The sequence below is a fragment of the Phasianus colchicus genome, chromosome 12 (assembly GCF_987193195.1).
Source record: "Phasianus colchicus chromosome 12, bPhaCol1.hap1.1, whole genome shotgun sequence".
Classification (NCBI taxonomy): Eukaryota; Metazoa; Chordata; class Aves; order Galliformes; family Phasianidae; genus Phasianus; species Phasianus colchicus.
Genome location: NC_143447.1, coordinates 18,380,040 through 18,398,496, shown reverse-complemented (window position 1 = coordinate 18,398,496; position 18,457 = coordinate 18,380,040). Strand labels below are relative to the sequence as shown.

At 48.7% G+C, this 18,457-nt stretch overlaps 1 protein-coding gene across 13 annotated transcripts in view; it reads left to right on the top strand.

Annotated features, from left to right (window-relative positions):
• Nucleotides 1-18,457, top strand: part of IGDCC4 (immunoglobulin superfamily DCC subclass member 4) — an 88,576-nt gene that overhangs the window by 34,786 nt on the left and 35,333 nt on the right. For all 13 annotated transcript variants that reach the window (XM_090149142.1, XM_031587840.2, XM_090149143.1 and 10 more), the window contains 2 exons: nucleotides 5,148-5,289; nucleotides 10,227-10,360. In XM_090149142.1, coding sequence (XP_090005268.1) covers nucleotides 5,148-5,289; nucleotides 10,227-10,360 — 276 coding nt within the window. The remainder of the gene's footprint in view (nucleotides 1-5,147; nucleotides 5,290-10,226; nucleotides 10,361-18,457) is intronic.

Below are 18,457 nucleotides of genomic sequence, written 5' to 3'. Positions count from 1 at the left end.
TTCCATGGGGTGGGCAGAGGCGCTTGCCACATTAGCATTCAGCTGGTGCAAATGAGGATCATACAGGCTCTTTTTTTCCTGCCAGTTGAATACGGCAGTCTGTCTGAAGTTGTTTATGTGTAGATGGAGTTATTCTTTGTGCTGACTGCCCTGGGCACTGCTGATCAATAACAGGCAGAAGAAAACCTGTTTAGCAGGTAGGTTACATCAACACTCCCCTCAGCCTGCGCTCCTGATACCCCGCACAGGGGAGATCCTGTGCTGGGCTGTAGGGCTCTGAGCACCACACAGCACTGTGATGACAAGAACATTTAGTATTCATAACATCGAGTCATCTCCTGTGGTTTTTCATACTTGTTTCTTTGTTCATTCACCACTGCCTTGCCCCATATAGGCGAAGGACCACAAGGAGACTGTGGGACTGGAGCTGTGGGTTGTCTCAGCATCTGCTAAACTCAGTGCCAAGGCAGTTGCAGGGAGACTGGGACAAGTCCTGCCAGACTGCCCTCCTATCAGCACCAGTGCACTCAGGCACTCATTTTGCTTCTCTCTTGCTTGCTTAGTGCTTCTACACGATTAGATACTCCTTCTCAGTAGCCCCAGAAGCTGAGGGCAGCTCTGGTATTGTTGTGCTGGCTCTCTGGCGGGGAAGGGAGTGTGTCAGCCAGGTGAGTTGGGAGACTAGGAACGGCTGATCGGGGCGGACAGATGTGTCCCTGGTGAGGGCTGGAGTGACAGAGGCTGGGCAGTTTGCAGGCTGGCCGGCTGACAGGGCAGCAGTGTTCAGGGAAGCACTATGAGGGATTGAGTTGTAGGCTGCTGGAGGTGATTACTAAAAGAGGCACAGAAATCCACATCTCTTGTCTGACAGGAGCTGCCAAAATGCATAAGCCTGCTGTTACGTGCATGGACATGAAAGGCTCTCTCTGCCCATGCTAGAGTGATGAAGGCCTCAAAGGCAGCCCTCCTTCAGGAGCTGCAGAGAAGATACTCACGCGTGTGATGGGTGCAGCCCATTCTCTTGAGTGCCTGGGACTTTGCTGGGTCACTGCTTGGATCACTGGGGACAGCCACAGCCAGCAGAGGAGACCCAGAGAGCACAGACAAACAACAGAGCAGTGATGGGCAGGGGACAGCACACATAGGTCTGCCACATGGGAAGGTGCCCTGATGCCTTGGCCCCAGCAGTGCCTTCCGGGGGAATCTAACAATGCTGCGATGCTCTCCATCCTTTCCCTTCCATTGTCACTTCTGTGTCGGCTCATGTTTTACTGAATACATGTGTGACACAACAGCACTTTGCAGCTCATCCCAATGTGCTGCTGGCTGAGACACTTGTCACTGTTCACCACCTGCACCCCATGGCTCATGGTGCAAGCATGCCTGTTTGGGCTGCTGGATGAGATTTGCAGGTTTCTCTGAGCTGTGTGCGCTCCCACATGGAAATACCAGGGGCGTTATTGTCGTCGTGGGAAGGTGTAGCTTTCTACCTGTTAATAACTACATTGGTGAAGATTTGTTAAAGCTGTTAATTCAGCCTAAACATTTTGTGCGAGGGAGGTTCTAGAAAATTACAGTAATTGTAGCTGTCAGATGAAAACGTTTGCTGTGCCTGGAGGGAACGGGCCTGCGCCGTGCGGCTGCTGGCAGAGCTGCAGAGGTTTGGTGTTGCAGCTGGCAGCACAGGCTGCAGCAGGGAGAGGTGCACATGTGTGTGCATGGGCTCCTGTCCCCAGAGAAGAGTTCTCTGTGTCACACTGTCTCTGAAAGACAGAGATTTGGTTGTATTTTTAAGGATTTACTTTATGGATTTGATACTGTTTATTCTGTGCACCAGGTGCATCACCAGGTCTCTTTGCTTCCCACCAGTTGGGCCAGAGAACTTCCAGCAGATCAGTGTACAGGCTTCTGGATCTGTGACTTTTGGATGCTGTTGGGTGTAGAGATAGGGAACCGGTGGCTCTACAGAGGTAGGAGTGTGCCCTGTAAGGGTAAGCTGGGCAGCACAGATCCTACATTGCCAACTGGCCCTGTAGACCGAGCTCTGGCTCTGCCTCCTCTGCGCTGTGGAACCGTGGCAAATCACACCAATCACAGCAAATCCTGCAGTCTCCCTGCTGCCTCCCCATCCCATTTAGCAGTTCAGAGCAGCTTGTCTGGGCAGTATATATGATCTCAGTGGGGGCTTTAGTCACCCCCCCATCTTAGAAGCACCTTGGGATAATTACAGAAAGCAGACAGGGGATGAGCACGTGGAGACTTAGGGGGGCAAAGCACTGTGTGAGAGAGCAGTGAGCCCGTTTCAGAAGGCCAAATTCCTTGCATAGGCTGCATTTTCTGCCTTGGGTGTAGTGTTGCTGCCTGGCAGCCTTTCCAAGCTCGGGGCCTCCTGTGCTGCTGGGAGAGGGGGAGGCTGCAGCGTTCCCTGTGCTGCCGGCACCCCCGGGCTGGGAGCCTTGGCACACAGCTTGGCTCCAGCTGGGCTGAGCATGTGAGTGGGAAGGGAGTGGTGTGATCCGCTCCCAAAGGCGCAGTGTGGTGCTTTGGCACGTTTCTGCGGGCAGTGCGCTGTAGTGCTCCTCCACCTCCTCACCTGCAGTCCATCATTTTTACTGAGTGGCCTTAATGTGCTCAGGGAAACCAGCACAACGTGGCTGGGAGTTGTTTTGTGGCAGGGCATGGCTTTTAGCGGGTTTAGCGAGCTAAATCCTAGCTGAGGAGTTGAAAATAGCATTTAGTCGTATCTATCTGCTTTACTTCCCTTTTCACTCCTGGCATTTTTTTTTCCATGCCTCCCTTCACTGAACCCTGTTACTCTGCAGAACTTCTGCAGCAAGTTTTTTTCCACAAGAACATCTATGGGAGGAGGATGGACCCTGCTTGAATACTTCTACGGTGAGCTTGCAGAACATCTCTGAGCCAGGCTGTGCCACTCTGTGGGTGCCAGGCATGTGCTGCCTCCTCCTCTCCAGCCAGGCACCCCTTGGGTGACAGAAGAGGATCACAAAGGATGCCAGCATGCCATGGTCATGGCTCTGAGCTGGTGCAGGAGATGCTTGTGGAGCAGCAATGAAGCTGGCCAGGAAGACTGTCTTTACCTGAATCTCACCATTGCTGAGATCTGGTGTTCTTGATCAGCCCTGCATCAAATAAACCTTTCCACTTCTCTTACCTTGGTTTGGTGTTGCTTTCTGTGCACAAAGGTCCTTCCCCAGGCAATGCGTGACTTTGTAGGCTGCTCCTCTCAAAGCTTCCTGAAGTAGTTTTGTTTCCCAGGATGTCCTTAGCAATCCCTATCCTGATGTCCTGTAACGGGATGATGGCAGAGCTGCCCAGTTTTCTAGTCCCACCCTGACAGATACCTGGAGGAGACACCAGCAGGCAAGTGAAGGTTTACTCCATGTGCTACAGCCACTGAGCTCTCAGCCCTTGCTAGCTATCAGGATGCTGCCTCCCTAATCGGGGTTCACACTCCTCCACACCGTAATGAGAAATCTGTCATGGGTGCATTTCTTGGCTCTTTGCTTCTGAAGAGCCGTGCTGGAGCCCAGCACAGCAGGCATGGAGCTGGCTTGAGGTGTAGGGCAGGATTTGGTTCTCAGCAGTGCATTTCGAGCTTGCAGACGCAGATCTTGCAGGGGATGGGGAAGGGGTAGCCAGCTGTCCTTTCTTTTGGGACAGCTTGCTGCTCTGGGTGAGCCCAGGGACCCAAAAAAGCACTGCTCCTTTTTGTACCCCTTTGGCCTTCATGGCAAAATGTGCAGGGGTGAGCCTGGCTTGCTGAACACCCCACATCTCTTAGCAAAATGTATAAAATACACCTGCCTGCTACCACATGGGATAGCAAAGAGTGAGGAGCTGTCTGCTGCAATTTATGGAGCCTTTTTGCTGCTGTTAGCAGTGGCATTGCTGTTTGTAGCCCATGGTTTGCACGTAAGTTTTCTCGTCTCTGGAGGCTCATCTAAAGCTGCTAAAGGAGAATTTGGGGCTCCATTGTGTCAGCTTAGATTATGCCACTTAAAAATGAATGGAAGAAAAACAGGTGACCTGACTTGAAGCAGAGAGAACAGAGATGATGACAGATTTCATCTTTTTAGAGGGGTTCCTGCATCCCTTCATGCCATTTCCAGGCATGTTGAGCCTTTGGAGACTGACAAAGTGCTTTCATTTACACTCATAGGATGAAAAGAGTACAACAGGAAAGAGCATTATGGATACAAGAAGGAAGTTGTTTTGATGGTGCCAACCTGAAACTGCGCTTGTGTTTGATGGATTTCCTTTTAAACTCTTGGGTTCAGCAAAATATATTAATGTGAAAAAAAAGATCATGCAGTTCTTGGAAATTACTCTGCATTCAGGTGCTCTGCGGAGTATATTCAAAAATACTAAAACTGTTGCCTGAATTGGGGCCTTACATTAATTTATTTATCAAACTTTTCCAGAATGAGGTTTTTCATTGTCATTTATTGAACTGAAGAACTCTACTTAGCATTCAGCTGGTGTGAGAATTCAGTCTGCAACTGCTGCAGAGAGCAATGAGTTGCTTTAAACATGTGATAAGTATTTAAGTGAAACAAAATTCTAATGACAGTTGAGAATATGCTGAGGTTAAAATAGGGCATGTAAAAGCATTTTATTTTCAGATTGGTACATGCTTCCTCAGGCTAACGCCACAATAAAGTATGTGCACGTGTGGCTCCAGCATTGCCAACCTGTGGGCAGAGTTTTGGTCAAGAAGGTTGACATCTGACTTTGTTCTTCCTCTTGCCTATTCTTGATTTGGGCTATGAGTGTGCCATAAGATAAGGGAGAACCTGTGTTTCCCCCTCTTCTGTTTCTCATTCTGTGTGTGGTTAACCAATGAAGTAAATGAACAAAGGAAGCGATTTAGAAGAGCAACTGGCAAAACCAGCTAGTTGTCTGTCTTCTCTCACACTGTTGCTTTCAAGGATAAAATGAGGTGAGAAGCAAATCTGCAGGTTACTGTTACTGTTCTTGGACTGCTGGGGGCTTACAGGGGATGGGAAAAGGAGGAATTGCAGTTCAGACTCATTTATAGCATACAGCCAACTTGTCCTCCGTGCCATGTTTGCATTTCTCAGCAGAAACTCAAGTTCCTAACTTGCCTTGCTTTCTTCTGTTCCCAGGCTTGGCACGCTTTTTCCAACAGCCGGAGTCGCAGACAGTGGAAGAAAATGGCATGGCTCGGTTTGAGTGCCGGATCGAAGGCTTGCCTTCCCCTGTCATCACGTGGGAGAAGGATCACGTAGCTGTTCCAGAAGAACCCAGGTGATGTCCTGATTGTTTCCCCATTTATTTGAAGGGAAAAAGAAAAAATAAATTCCAAACCTGACCACTTAAGATGTGAAAGTCTTTCATAAAAAGGTAGAATGAGGAGAGAAATGGTATGAATCAATTTTCAACCCGAAAACAAAGTGCTGAAAGAGCAGCACTTGCTGGAGAGACCCATGTAAATAAGCTGATAAAACACAAAAACAAAGTAAGACTTCCCCCAAACATCATCCAGCTAACTGAAAAAAAAAAAACAACTCAAAACCAAACAGCCCAAAATAGCAATAAGAACAAAATCGTTTGCTTTTTTGTTACTTATCTCTTCTTCTGGAGCCTTTGACACAACAGACCAAGTGCTCAGTCTGTAATAGTTTTGTAGAAATGAAATTGGGTAGAAATTGGCTAATGAGCAAAGTAATTAAATGAGACCTGTGCCTCAATTCTCTGGTGGTCTGGAAGGTCTGCACGCAAGGATGCACAATTTCAGCATGGTTTTTATCAGCCACTTACTCCTCATCTAGAGAGTTCAAGGGAAATAAACAAGCATGCTGAAGAGCAGAGCGCCTAAATGTGAATGGAGAAACTTGAGATCGTCCAGGTTCTACAGCACAGATCCTGCACCCTGTAAAAGCCCACGTGTGTGTGGAGCAGAGCACTGCAGTAGGGGCTGCCTGGAACAGTCTTGTGCAAAGTTCAGAAGATGGAAGCCTTTTGGGGCATTGGATCCTGGCTTGAGGAGCATTTCCCCAGCTGGCTGTGGGGTATGGTGCTAGGGGCTGGGTGTATCTGACGGAAACCTGATGTCATTTTTCTTTAGTTTCAGTAGTGATTTTAGAGCCAGTCATTTTCCTCACTGTTCTCTCACCCAGATTCGTCTTGGTGTTAATGATTCCTCTGGAGCTCTGTGTGTGCTCAGTAACCTGGGTGATCTTTCCACTTATTTTACTCCTATGTATGGGGTCATCTAGTTCAAGACCCCACATTTTGTTTTTAGGGGAAAAGGTAGAGTCCTGCAGCATGCAAGTTGCTTTTAGTAATGAAAGACAGTTATAGGCAAGGGAAGGGAATAAATCATAAGCTGGGTAATAGCTGATCTGTAGACATCATCCCTGCATGGGATCAGTGATCACGTTGTCCTTTAGTTTCCAAAAACTCATTTCTGTTCTGAAGAAGGAGCTGTTTTTCCCAAGAAGGTTAAGCCAGGAGTGGGGGAGTGGATGGAAAGGAGAGGGTGGATGTAAGATCTAGAAAGAATGTTTCAACAAAAAATGGTTTCTGTTACATCCTTGAGTCTGAAGAGTGGCATCTAAAGGTTGTAAGGTTCATACAAAGCTATTGCTTTGTAATGAGACGAAAATTAATTAATAAAAAAGCAAAGGAAAAAAAGCAAAACAAAACAAAAGAAGGGATGGCAGAGGGAAGTGTGCCGTAGATAGGGCAATGGCTTTTTAATGAGACAGCTGGATGGATGTTGTGAAATTACTTGGTCGGAGATTGCTTTCAACACAGGCAGCCTGAAAATTGTTTTCCTTGTAAAAACCAGAGCGTAATCTCTAGCTGCAGATCTTGCTTTTTAAATCATGTTTTAGCTAATACGCTTTTTCAGAAGGATTTGCTTTCTTGTTGTCTCGTTGTTGCTGGATTTAATATAACCGGCTTTTGAAGGAATTAAGCGAATTCCAGGAAACGCTGGCTGCCAACCAGACCTCTGTTATCCTCACCCCACTGTGCCGAACGACCAGGCCTGGGGACAGCCTCTGCTTCCTGGGGACTCCCTCCTGTGCACACATCTGATGAGCCTGTGAAAGTGCAGTCCTTTGAGTAGGTAGGCACCAGGGGGATGACTTCGTATTCTGAAACAGCACCGTTAGATGTACGTACACGTCAGCTCTGGGGCTGCAGATGCAGCCTTTCAGATAATGCTCTTACACTGGTGCTTATGGTTTCTTTTACGACAGATAGAACAATTAGACGAAACTGATAAAACTGATCATAGTTGGTTTTTTTTCTCTCTTTTCTTTTTTTCCTTTCATATCACTCTTGCACACAGTCTCTAGTGTGGTGTCACCCTGAACATGTTGAAGGCTTAGCTTAAAAAATGCACTTCTGCACTTTTTGGATTGTTTAGGGATGTTTTCAAAACACCTTTCGCACCCTGCTGGAGTTCAGGACAGAATCCAATTTCTGCATAGGAGTAAGACAGAATTATTTTGTAATTCTGGCTCTGAAGTACTTTTTAAAAAAGAAAAGTCTTAAATCTGCAGCAGCTGCTGAGGGGTGGCTTGCAGGATTTCTCTGGACTGTAGTTGCTTTGGGATGCAGCTACAGCTTTTGGCATCATCTCTTGTCTGTTTTCATCTGGCTGAGTTTCACACCGGGCTCCAAATTGCTGATTGTTTTCTGTAGAGCCAAAACGAATACTTGCTAAGAAATGGAGATCTTTAGGGGTCTGCACATAAATATGTACCTCAGATCACATGATCTGCAGTCAGTATCTGGCAGCAGTGTAGTGGGGAGAGGTAAGAAAGGGAAGTGGGCTGTTAATGCTAGAATATTCTCTGCTATATGCACAGTACAGCTGTAGGATCACAAAGAGCTTGAAGAAGCTTTGTTAACTTGTAGAATAGCTTGAAGGCACTTCTGGACATTTTATGTTTCACATTTTCGTTAATTACCTGGATGGTGGGGCAGAGCTCAGCCTCAGCAAGTTCCAGGTGTTAGAAACCAGGCAGAAGTGGCTGATACTTGTAGGGCTGCCTGACTGGGGCAGGCTGGAGAAATGGGTTCTCGGGAACCTAAGAGGCTTCAATACAGGGAAGTGTCCCCTCCTGTGCACCAGGACTGGCTGGGGAATGAGTGGCTGGCAGGGATCTCATTCATGTGTGTGAATACCTTACATGAGGAGGAAAGAGTGAGGAGCCAGTGGAAGAGGTAAGAGGGCACAAACTGAAATTTGGGAAATTCTATTTAAATGTAAGATAAAATTCTTCTCTGCGAGGATGGTCAAGCATAGGCTGTGGAGTCTCCATCCTCTGAGACGTTCAGAACTTTCCTGGCCATGGCCCTGAGCAGCCTGACCTACAAGAGCCTTATAAGAGCCTTATCCCAGAGGGAGAAGGCTGTAGATAAGAAGGCTGTAGATGGTTTTCCAGAGGTCCTCCCAGCTTCCGTGATTCTGTTATACAGAATTGGAGTCTCTTTCATGTGGCTGTGAGTTGCTTTGCGTAGTGCTTGAAATATATTGATATTAATTACAGACTCAAAGAGCAGATGCACGACAAAAATAAATACTATCGCAGTGGGAAGCTTTCCCTCCAGTGCTGAGAGGATGCAAATATTTGTCTTCCTCTTGTGTCCTAATGAGGCATCCTTATAAGGGTTTTCAGGGTACCACAACTCCTCCTAGGGACTGTGGAACTTGATCCTGAGAAAAGTATCTTGGAAACAGTGCAAGCATGGCTTGAGGCTTGAGGGGTTTGGGGCAGTAGCCCTTGCTTATATGGGAAGCTTCAGCAAGTCTGTATTCTTAAATCAGGCTGTAGGATGGTGCATATAGTGATTGGAGGAGCTCTGTTAGGTCTTCTGTGCCTGTTGTGCAGAAGACAAAGAAGAGCTCAGACTGTGGCAGTTGAGGTCCAGGCTGGGCACAAGGTTTGCAGTGGGGATATTCATCTCTGGAACAGACTGCTTGGGGCAGGGATGACATTTCCATTGCTAGAGATTTAAGGCCTTGCAAGATTGGGTGAGCTGCTCTTGTTGACCATGTCTTGAACTTGAGGTGGATCATCTCCTAAGGTCCTTTTGATTCCATGCTCCTGGCCTTCCAGCTGGGCTCAGCACCTGGAGATCCGCATTTGCTAATACCAGGGCTACATTCAGGGATCTTTGTGGATGAAAGGGTTGGCATTCATGCCTATAACTTGTCTTTGTGCTATTGCTGTGGAATAGCTGCTGTCTCTCCCCTTAGCAATTGCCTTTGAATGTGTCCTCTTCATAATGAAGACTGATAACCTAGAGCTGCCTGTCAAAGCTCGGCAGCTCTGTTTATAGAGGTTTGCAATTAAAAATGGATCTCATATATAATTAAAAAGGATCACGTAGGCTTTGCGCCTTGCATTCAAGAATAAAGAGGCTGCCATCTAGGAATCCAGGCAGAAAATGGAGATGCTGACAACCAGCTCCTACTTTTATGCTAATTGCTAATCATCTGCTTTGTTCAGTATAATGCAGCAAGGATTGTGTTCATGTTGTGAGCCATGTAGCCATTGCACTCCTTGGAGGTGTTCCCCAGTAGCACCCCATGGGCAAATAAGGGATGCTGAATGCCTGGGTGTAAGTTTGCCAGCTTGTGAAAGCCAGGAGCTCTTGTGAGAACAAAAGTAATCAACACAACCAGGAATGGCACCAGCTGCTCACTGCAGAAGCATTGTCCTGGCTGATTTGGGCTGTGAAGGTGCATCTGTGTGTCACTTGGTCCATTTGTGTACCTGACACGCAGCAGGAAAAAGATTCTCTGCACTTTTTTTCCTCTGGCTACCAACCTTTTGTGAAAGGTAAGTGGTAAGGCTTTTCACAGCAGACTCTGTGTGCAAAGGCACTGGTACACTTAGATATCTACAAATCTGTAGGCAGGAATGTGCGTGTACATTATTTTCTGCTGTGCATTTGGTTTATATCAGCAAAGCCCTAGTCTCCCAAAAGCTGATCCTATGTTGTGAAGGCCCCAGAATCATGGATGGGTCTGTGGCTGCTGCTTTTTAAGAACCACTCTTTCTTTTCAGCCACTGGGATGTTTCAGTTCCACTCTGCTGTTGTTACCAGGACCTGCAAGTGATACCTCTGAAGGAGAAAAGGCAGAGATGAAAGGGCTTTGAGCTGATGAATAGTTCAGGCAAGGCATAACCTGTCTAATGCTCTTCCTTTTGTTCCCTCAGGTTTATAACTCTTCCAAATGGTGTGCTCCAGATTGTTGACGTGCAGGAGAGTGATGCTGGGGTGTACCACTGCGTGGCCAGCAATGCTGCTCGGAAGCGCTACAGCAACGCTGCAGTTCTCAGTGTCCTGAAAGGTAAGGTGTAAGGTGCTGGCAGGGACAGGTTGGTCTGGGTGTGTGATCTTTAAGGCCCCCTCCAACCCAAGTCAATCTGTGATGATTCTGTGTGCGTGCTGGGAAGTCGTGCGTGATAGTGAGGTGGAAGATGAGCAGAGGATGACACGTGCAGAGGAAGATGCACAATCTAGCAAAAGAAGCAATCAGAGGATGGAATAGTTAGCAGGGCTGTGTCTACCCCAGATTGCATAGCGAGCTGCTCCAGAGGAGCAGCACATTGACACCAACTAGCAATGTGTCCATGTGGCTGGCTCACTGCCAAGCTGTGGGGAGGCTCCAGAGATGTCTGTGCCATTTAGGAACAACCCTCATCTGGGATTTCTGCAGGTGACTCAGCCTAAGCAGGGCTTTGCATGTGAGTTGTCCTTTGCCTCCCTATCTGGGCCTCAGCCTCTGCATGCATTTTTCTCTGTAAACCAAGAACATGGTGGGCAAGTCTGGGCAGGGGAAGGGAGCTGAGAGCCTTAGTGCAGGGGGTCTGCAGACCCTGCATACTTCCCAGTGTTGTATAAACCTCATCCTGCAAGCGGGTGAGATCACCAGGTCTGGCTGAGCTGTCCCTACTCTCTGGATGGTGTCCCTCGGCCACGTCAGTCTGCTGCTCACGCTGAATCCTGTTTGTTTACATGGCAGATTTCACCTTGAAAGCTCTGAAATGCTTCCCAGCTCCTTTTGTCTTTGTTTAGGGATTTTTTGCTTGGCATTCTGCTACCAGTGTATTTTCACAGAGATGGCTTTGCTGTTCATCCATCAGCAGGGAGTGTAATTAACTGCGGAGCCTGAGAATACACCTCTGATCAATGGATTGTGTCATGGAGGTAATCTGTATGGAATCTGCAGAGAATTCATGAGCAGCTGAATGCTCTGTATCTAATTGTCAGCCCCTGCCAGATCCTCTGTGTGTTTAATGAAGCTCAGAGGCAAGGAGAGCGCTTGCTATGGGCAGTTCCACATTCCAGAGACCGCTCTGCCATTGGGCCTGGTTTGATATCGATAAGTAATATCGATCAAGCTACAAAGGTGAATATGCTGTCCTTGGCATCGTAACTTGTTCAGCATAATTGCATCTTGTATTCTGCAATGTTTAATCTGCTTTGCAAATGGAGGCAAGGGAAGAGGTTAAATGGGAAGTGTTCCTTCTGGAGCAGCAGCCGGCTGAGCAGATTTCTGCCTGGAGTTCTCGCCCAAATCTCGCTTCTGCAGCACTACACCACCCGCTGGCTGCAAAAACAAATATGCGAGGTTGAGTTTTTCACCAGATTGAGCTGATAGTGATGAAAAACATGCCTGTTAAATCTCTGGGGATTTTTATAATTGGGGAAAAGTATCTCCGAGACAGATGGGAAACTGTAGTGACCTGAGCAGGCTGCACGCTCCTCCAGCAGTGACTGGCATGGTATTGATCCTTTTGAGTTTCAGCATGCCTCCATCAGAGGCATGTTTCTGGATGCCTGACTGGCTTGAGGAGTTTTTTACTCCCTCTTCAGAAGTAGCTGGTAGTAGCTGAAGCGGAATGTAAGGCAGAAATCCTTTGGCTGGAGGAGATTGGAGAAGAGATGTGAGAGAATGAAAAGAAAATAAGAAAAGTTCAAGGTACAGCTATTTAGTATTGCTTGAGTTGCTCGGTCAGGCATTTCAGAGGCCAAGTATTCCATGTCTGCTGGCAGGAACAATGAAACAGTGCCATGTGGTGATGACTGAGTGTGAGTGCTCCAGGTGGACTTCAGGGCTGTGCTGGTTGTAATGCAAACACTTCCACTGGCACTGCGTAGGCAGGTCTCAGGCCTGGGAGCTCCTGCTCATGCCTCTACTTCTGCCAGGCATTGCGAGGCTGAGCTGGCTGTATGTAGCAAAAGAATCTATTTCCCTGTAGATCTTCTGCCCAGTTGTTCTTTCTGTCCCTCCCCATTCCCATTGTTGGGTGATGGATGGGAGTTGTTCCATCTCCTTTATTAAAGGCCTTTTCACAGAAGAGACAGCAATTAGCACAATCCCTTTCTACCACACTAAAACCCCACTAAACACTCCCCAAAGTGTGATTTCCCTTGGTCGTGTGCCTTCCCCATCACATGCTTAAGGCTGCACTGTGTGTCAGCGGTCGTGCAGAGGCAGAGCAGAGCGCGGCGGGCTGTGAGCTCTGCAGATGTTCGGGCTGTGCAGACTTCATGGTACAAATTTCCAGACGTTCCCTGGAGAATTGGTGTTGTGAGCAGCCGGATAGCAGGCCTCTGCCATTCAGCCCTGAAACAGAGCCTGCTGTAGGAATGGGAGCAGAGGGATAACTTGGATTTTCCCCTTGGATCTCCTCTGCTCCCAACAGATGAAGCGCCGAGCACATCTGGCACCCCTCAGGTGCTTCTATCTCAAGGAAGGATAGCAGAAAAGTTTGGGCATCATGATGTGTAGTCTCAGCAGGTTGCTTTGCCTATTGCTCCACTTCTCCCCTCTATGCTATGCACAGTATTGGCTCCTTGTGCCATTTCTTTGCCCCACATCTGTTGTGGCATGGCCTGCATGCCTGCTGAAAGGTAAACATCCTAGCAGCTTCAGATCATAACAGAGCTTTGGGCTGAGAAAAGTGCAGGAGCTTAAAACAAAGCTATCTGTTTTGAGATCCTGACTCCACAACTCCATCCTGGAGATTTCAGTGTTAATCTCTGCAGTGAGAGATTGGTCACCGCAGCAGAATGAACAAAGCATGGTCCTGCAAGACAGGGCTCTTGATGTCTCCACTGCTTTTTGACAATGTGCCACAGAGGAGAATCTGCTCCTTAACTCTTTATCTGTACTTCCAGAGGCAGAAATTACAGTAATAGGCTTGAAGCTGCTCTCTTAAAACAGTGTGTCAATGTGGGCACGTGGTGCTGGAGATCTGCCTGCTCAGGTGAGTTGCAGATCCGGCTGCACCTGCAGAGGAGGATGCTGGTGTGTTACCCGGTGGGGTTTGGTTTTTTTCTTGTCCTTGTGCACCCTATTCTTGACTTGTGCATGTAGGGTAACCACAGCTGCAGTGTCAGATCACACTTCATGCTGAAATTTGGGTAAAAATCTTTGTCCCAGACCAGGCTGGCTAGAATCAGAATGCCCAGGCAGCTTTCCTGGGACAAGACGTCAGTGCAGCAGTGTTGCCACAGTGGTCTCACAGCCATGCCCCACGTGATCCTGTGCCTGCACTGGAATAAACACAGGAATGGGGAGTACAGATCTGCATGTATAGATACAGCAGGGCTGGGGGCTGCAGTGAGCAGGCCCCCGAGGAGCCTTCCAACAGATGAGCACGTCCTCCCTGAGCTGGGATTTAGTACTATGTTATTAGAGATGACACCACGAGATTGCCGTTGGCAGAACATCATTTACGTTGACAGTTGTAGCAGCTTACTGCAGCAGTGTCCCAGGAAATGTATTTTTCAGTCAAGCATTTGTATGAAATACGATAACAGGGACAGAGCTTGGAGGCAGCTGTGAAACACCTCTGCGTTTTGTGTTCTTTCGGTGTTCCTATTGCGGTGGCTTATTTGTGGGTGGTAAGGGAGAGCCAGGCTCTGGGTGCTGGGACCTGGCTGGCTTCTGCCCCAAAGGCTGTAGGAGAACACAGCTAGAGGAGGGGACCAGCTTTGGGGCTCATTGAGAAGGTGGTGATGAAGTGAGCAGCACTCGCAGTTGGCCACCACCTCGCAGAAACAGACGTGCTGTTACCACAAGTGGGTTTTCAGTCCTTGCATGTGTGAATGACGTGCAGGATGCCGGGTTGGCTCTCAGCCTGAGCCCTGCCGACACGCGCTGTGCTCCCCTCGCAGCTTGGGGTGTGGGTGCCGTGCAACACGGGGCACAGGAGCGTGGGGAGAGCAAACACTTTACTGTGAGTTGTTGATTCAGCCAACAAGTGATGAGCTGCTTTTTTGAAGATGGGGGGGGATCCCAGCTTCAGTCTGCAACTGCTGTGTCCGTGTTCCTTGTCTTTTTCACAGAGCATTGTCCTCTGCCTCGTTCTGTTCTCGTGTAGCATCCTGGTTTTCTTCTTCCTCTGGCTCTTAACCAGGGATTTGCTCTGCACTTGGCATCCCAAATTCTAACCCATGAGGACTCTGTTTGCACACATTTCCCAGCTCAGGTTTCTGCAGGTAGCTGGAGCTGTTCACGCATCAGATCTGCTGGATTGTGAAAAATGCTCTTGATTCTTCTTTTGCAGTAGAAGATGCTAAACCAACCATAGTAAGTATGAATTTAGAGGATGGCAAGATGAAGGAGGAGATGTACACTCTTCTAGCTTAATAAATTAGTCTATAAACTAAAAGTGACCTTCTGCCTAAAATGAACTGCAGACTCTTCATTCTGTCTCCCTTTTACTGAGCCTCACAATGCCGATGACTTCAAGCAGAAATGGGGCAGGACTGAGACCACAGATTTTTGGTGAAACTTGTGAACATTAGTGCAGACACTTAGCAGGCACCCACCCAAACACCCCGCTCTTTCCTTGACTGGGGTCAGTTTGGGGCCAGCACACATCACACCATGCAGATCACCAAGGGAGAACTTCCCATAGCTCGAGCATCAGCAGCCTGTTCCCGGGAGCCAGAGGGGGAATTTCAGATCAGCTGTCTGTGAAGTTCTGCAGGGCTATGATATGCTGTGCTTCTGACAGCTCCAGCAGCCCACGGTGACAGAGAGTTTGATAGAAAACTCAGAGCCCTCACCTCCTATTAAGCAGAACAGCTAAACCCGGGTTTGGCACCAAAGTGAGTGGCAACAGAGGTGTCAAGGATAATCGAGCAGGACAAGAGATGTGAGGCAGGGAATAGGTGAGCTGTTTCCAGGTCCTGAGGGCAAACTGGTCTCCCCCACACACAGTGGTTTTTGGGGTTGGCTCGGCTCCTGTATTACAGGCAGCTCTGCCTCCAGAGATCGCAGCCAGCTGGATTTGGGAGTGGTCTGCAGTCCTCCTTGTTCTCCACCTGCAGCTCTTAATAATCCACGTGCACTGCACTTCTGAGGCTTTTTGAAATAAGAGCTGGTGTTTGGTAAGGCTCTGGCTGAAGCAGTGTTTAAGCTGCAGACTGCAGCCAACTCTCCTCTGGGAGTCTTTTGGTGCTGGTGGATCCCTGTGGCACATCACAGCAGCACTACAGGACTGCACCTGGTCTCTCCCAGGGCATGTAAAGCAGCTGTACCTGCCTGTTGAGCCTGGGAGGCAGCTAAGAATAGAGATGATAATTAGGTCAGCAGCTTGCAAAGGGCTGCGGGACAGCAAGGTGGATGTGGTTGGGTTCCTGATGGCACTTGTTAATTATTAATTGCCTGTGTTACTGCAGAGCCTTGGCCGTTAGTGGTGCCCTGCAGTGCTTACAGTATCCTAACAGCTTGAGTGAGGATGCTGTGAGTGTCCAGAGACACAGGAAAGCTTGTGGTCCCATTTCTTTGGATGTGGGACAGACCTAAGACCCTGTCCTCAGCAAGAGATGCTCTTGCCCAACTCTGTGTCCAGTGCAGCTGAGGAGCAGTGCTGCATGAATTGTGAAGGAGAGTGAAAAGCAGAAGAGAATGATGGGATCGGGGCAGGTGGTGTTACTGAGCACTCTATCTTCGGGCACTGCCTGAGACAGATTGGGAATCGCTGCAGCACTCCAGCAAGTGTCCAACTGAAGCCGTTTGACACAAAATATGGACACCACTAATGATCCTTCCCTGTAGAAAGCCAGCTTTCCTTCCAGACTTTTCCTAGAAAAACAGATTTGCATTGTCCTGAGTTAATGCAGATGCATCCATCTGCTTTTAGCTCTTCCTTCCAAGTTGGCAGTCGTCATTTGCTGCCAGACTGTGTTATTGTAGGATCCCACTGTGTTGTGTGTTTGAAGCATAGCTTGTAGGAAGCATTCTGCATACCTGGCATCAGGAGACCACACCACAAGGTAATTTCTCTTTTCAAAGCCATGCACGATGGTAACATGAGTGCCCATGACTGGCAGCAGGAGTGGGACAAAGCACAAGGCTTGGTGACAAAGAAAGCAGGCTGTGTCCTTCTGCACAGCCTGGGGCCTCCAGCCTGTTCCCTCTCTGCTGTCGCTAGAGGTACAGATTACATGAATTGCAAATAGATCCAATGTTGCAAGTAGATCTGAATTGCAAATAGATCTGATGAAATAGGTGTCAGTCCCTGTGAAATGTCAGCCTCTGAGCACAGGCAGGAACTTAGCGGAGTGAAATGGCTCCGGGCGCTGACACAAGCTGGGCTGACTGAGAAAGGAGGCGTTCCAGAGCTTGTGAATGTGTGAATGAGCCAGAAAGGCCTTCTGTTGACTGTGTCCCTATCTCTTTTCTGCAGGAAAGGTAGCAGAATAGCTTTGCCTACCTTACAGCTTGTTTTTCTGGGAAGTTTTGCCTGCAGCATCCTGGAAATTGGATATGTTGTCCTGGAGAATCCCTCTGGGAAAGGGCTGGCTGGTGTCAGGGTGTGTGACGAGTCCACCCCGTGCTTTGCCACAGGTGTTCTCCCATGTGCTCGGTGCAGGGGTGACCCCTCCGACCCAGGAGTGATGTTGCCTGCAGCTTTGGCCAGGCAGGTGCAGACAAGCAAGTTTTTTGCCTGCACGCTAGCCTGAAGGCAGAGCCAAAACATGGAGACAGGCTGCTTTGCTAGCATAGAGCAGTCGTCAGCTAACCAACCATACTTGTGAGGATCTCTGTTAGGTGGTGAAAGCAGCTACAGGACAGCCTTTGTGTCCTGTGCTCCGCTCTGAAGCCCCTCTGTCACACTTTAATTACACACAGAGCTGGTATAATCAGTTATGATGGTTAAAGAAATGTGGGAATGTTCCTGCTGAATCCCAGAGGCTGGCAGGCTTGGGGCCCCAGGGTTGTTTGGGTTAAGCTGTCTGGGTTGTGGGGTGGGTTAGGGCAGGGAGCTAGGCTGGGGACTGCTCTGCCTTCTGCAAAGGGCTTCAGATACCCCTAGGCAGTGCTGCTGCTTTCCTTTCTTCTGCAGTCCTCTCATCTGACCTGGGGGTTAAATCCTGATGCACACTGAGGGACTTTCTGACAAGGAGTTTTACGTGAAGATCTATGAAAAGGTGCCAGGACTGGTTAAAAGCTAATTAAATGATAGTTTTTATCTGCAATGCTGACATTATCAGTGACACTTGAACACTTGCGTTTGTTGCCTTCTGCCCCTCACAGCTCTATGCAGCATATCTTCAGGCTGCTGCAAATGCGGACGCATGGCCCCGCTTCCCAGCCCTTCAGCTAACTGGGGCCTCCAGCAGGAAAGCAGCTGAACCCCAGTGCTGGTCGGCAGCCGCTCCGTGCCGTGGGGCTCTCAGCTCCTGTTTATTTTGCCTGGCTCCTGCACAGAGCAGCGAAACGTGGGCGCTTCCAAGCACTCACTGGGGAAGCAAGCAGGAATTCCTTGTGCAGTCTGGCTGGCTCCAGTCCCTCTTGGCGTAATGAAGAGCAGTTCCAACTGCGTGTACGCAAACAGAGAACCAATGTTGACAGCTTTACAGGAGGAGGAGTGGTGGGCAAAGCACGCTCCGGCTGCTTTGCAGCAGAGCTGAACATCTCCTGGATGTATAAAGCTCTGTACTCCAAATGCTCCATGGTTTGGGTGGGGGAAAGCCCCCTAAAAACGCTGGGCAGTTCCTGGAAACTTGCCACTGTTCAGCCTCTCCTAGGCATCTGGTTACAAGCAGCTCCTGGGCTGAAATCTCACAGTTGTATTAAGTTGAGGGCAATGAATGAGGAGTGCCCATTGGCCCCTCGGGTGTCTGGGCTGTCACCGTGTGCTTCCAGGCTCCATGCAGGGCACTAGGAGCTGGGGAAAGCCTTTCCCAGGCTGTTTCTCTCAAGCCAAGCAAAAAGCAGTTCCTTCTCATCTGCTTTTCCAGGTTGGATTTGTGCCACTGCAGCCCCTGAGAAGGGAAGAAATGAGCATTTCTAGTGCTGGAAGCTATGGGCATCGGTGCTGCTAGATCACAGTGGGAAGACTTGCAGTCTCAGTACTTAGGTGTGGTTAGTGCTGGAGTTGTTCCTCTGAGCCTCTGAGACGCATATCTAAAAGCTCCT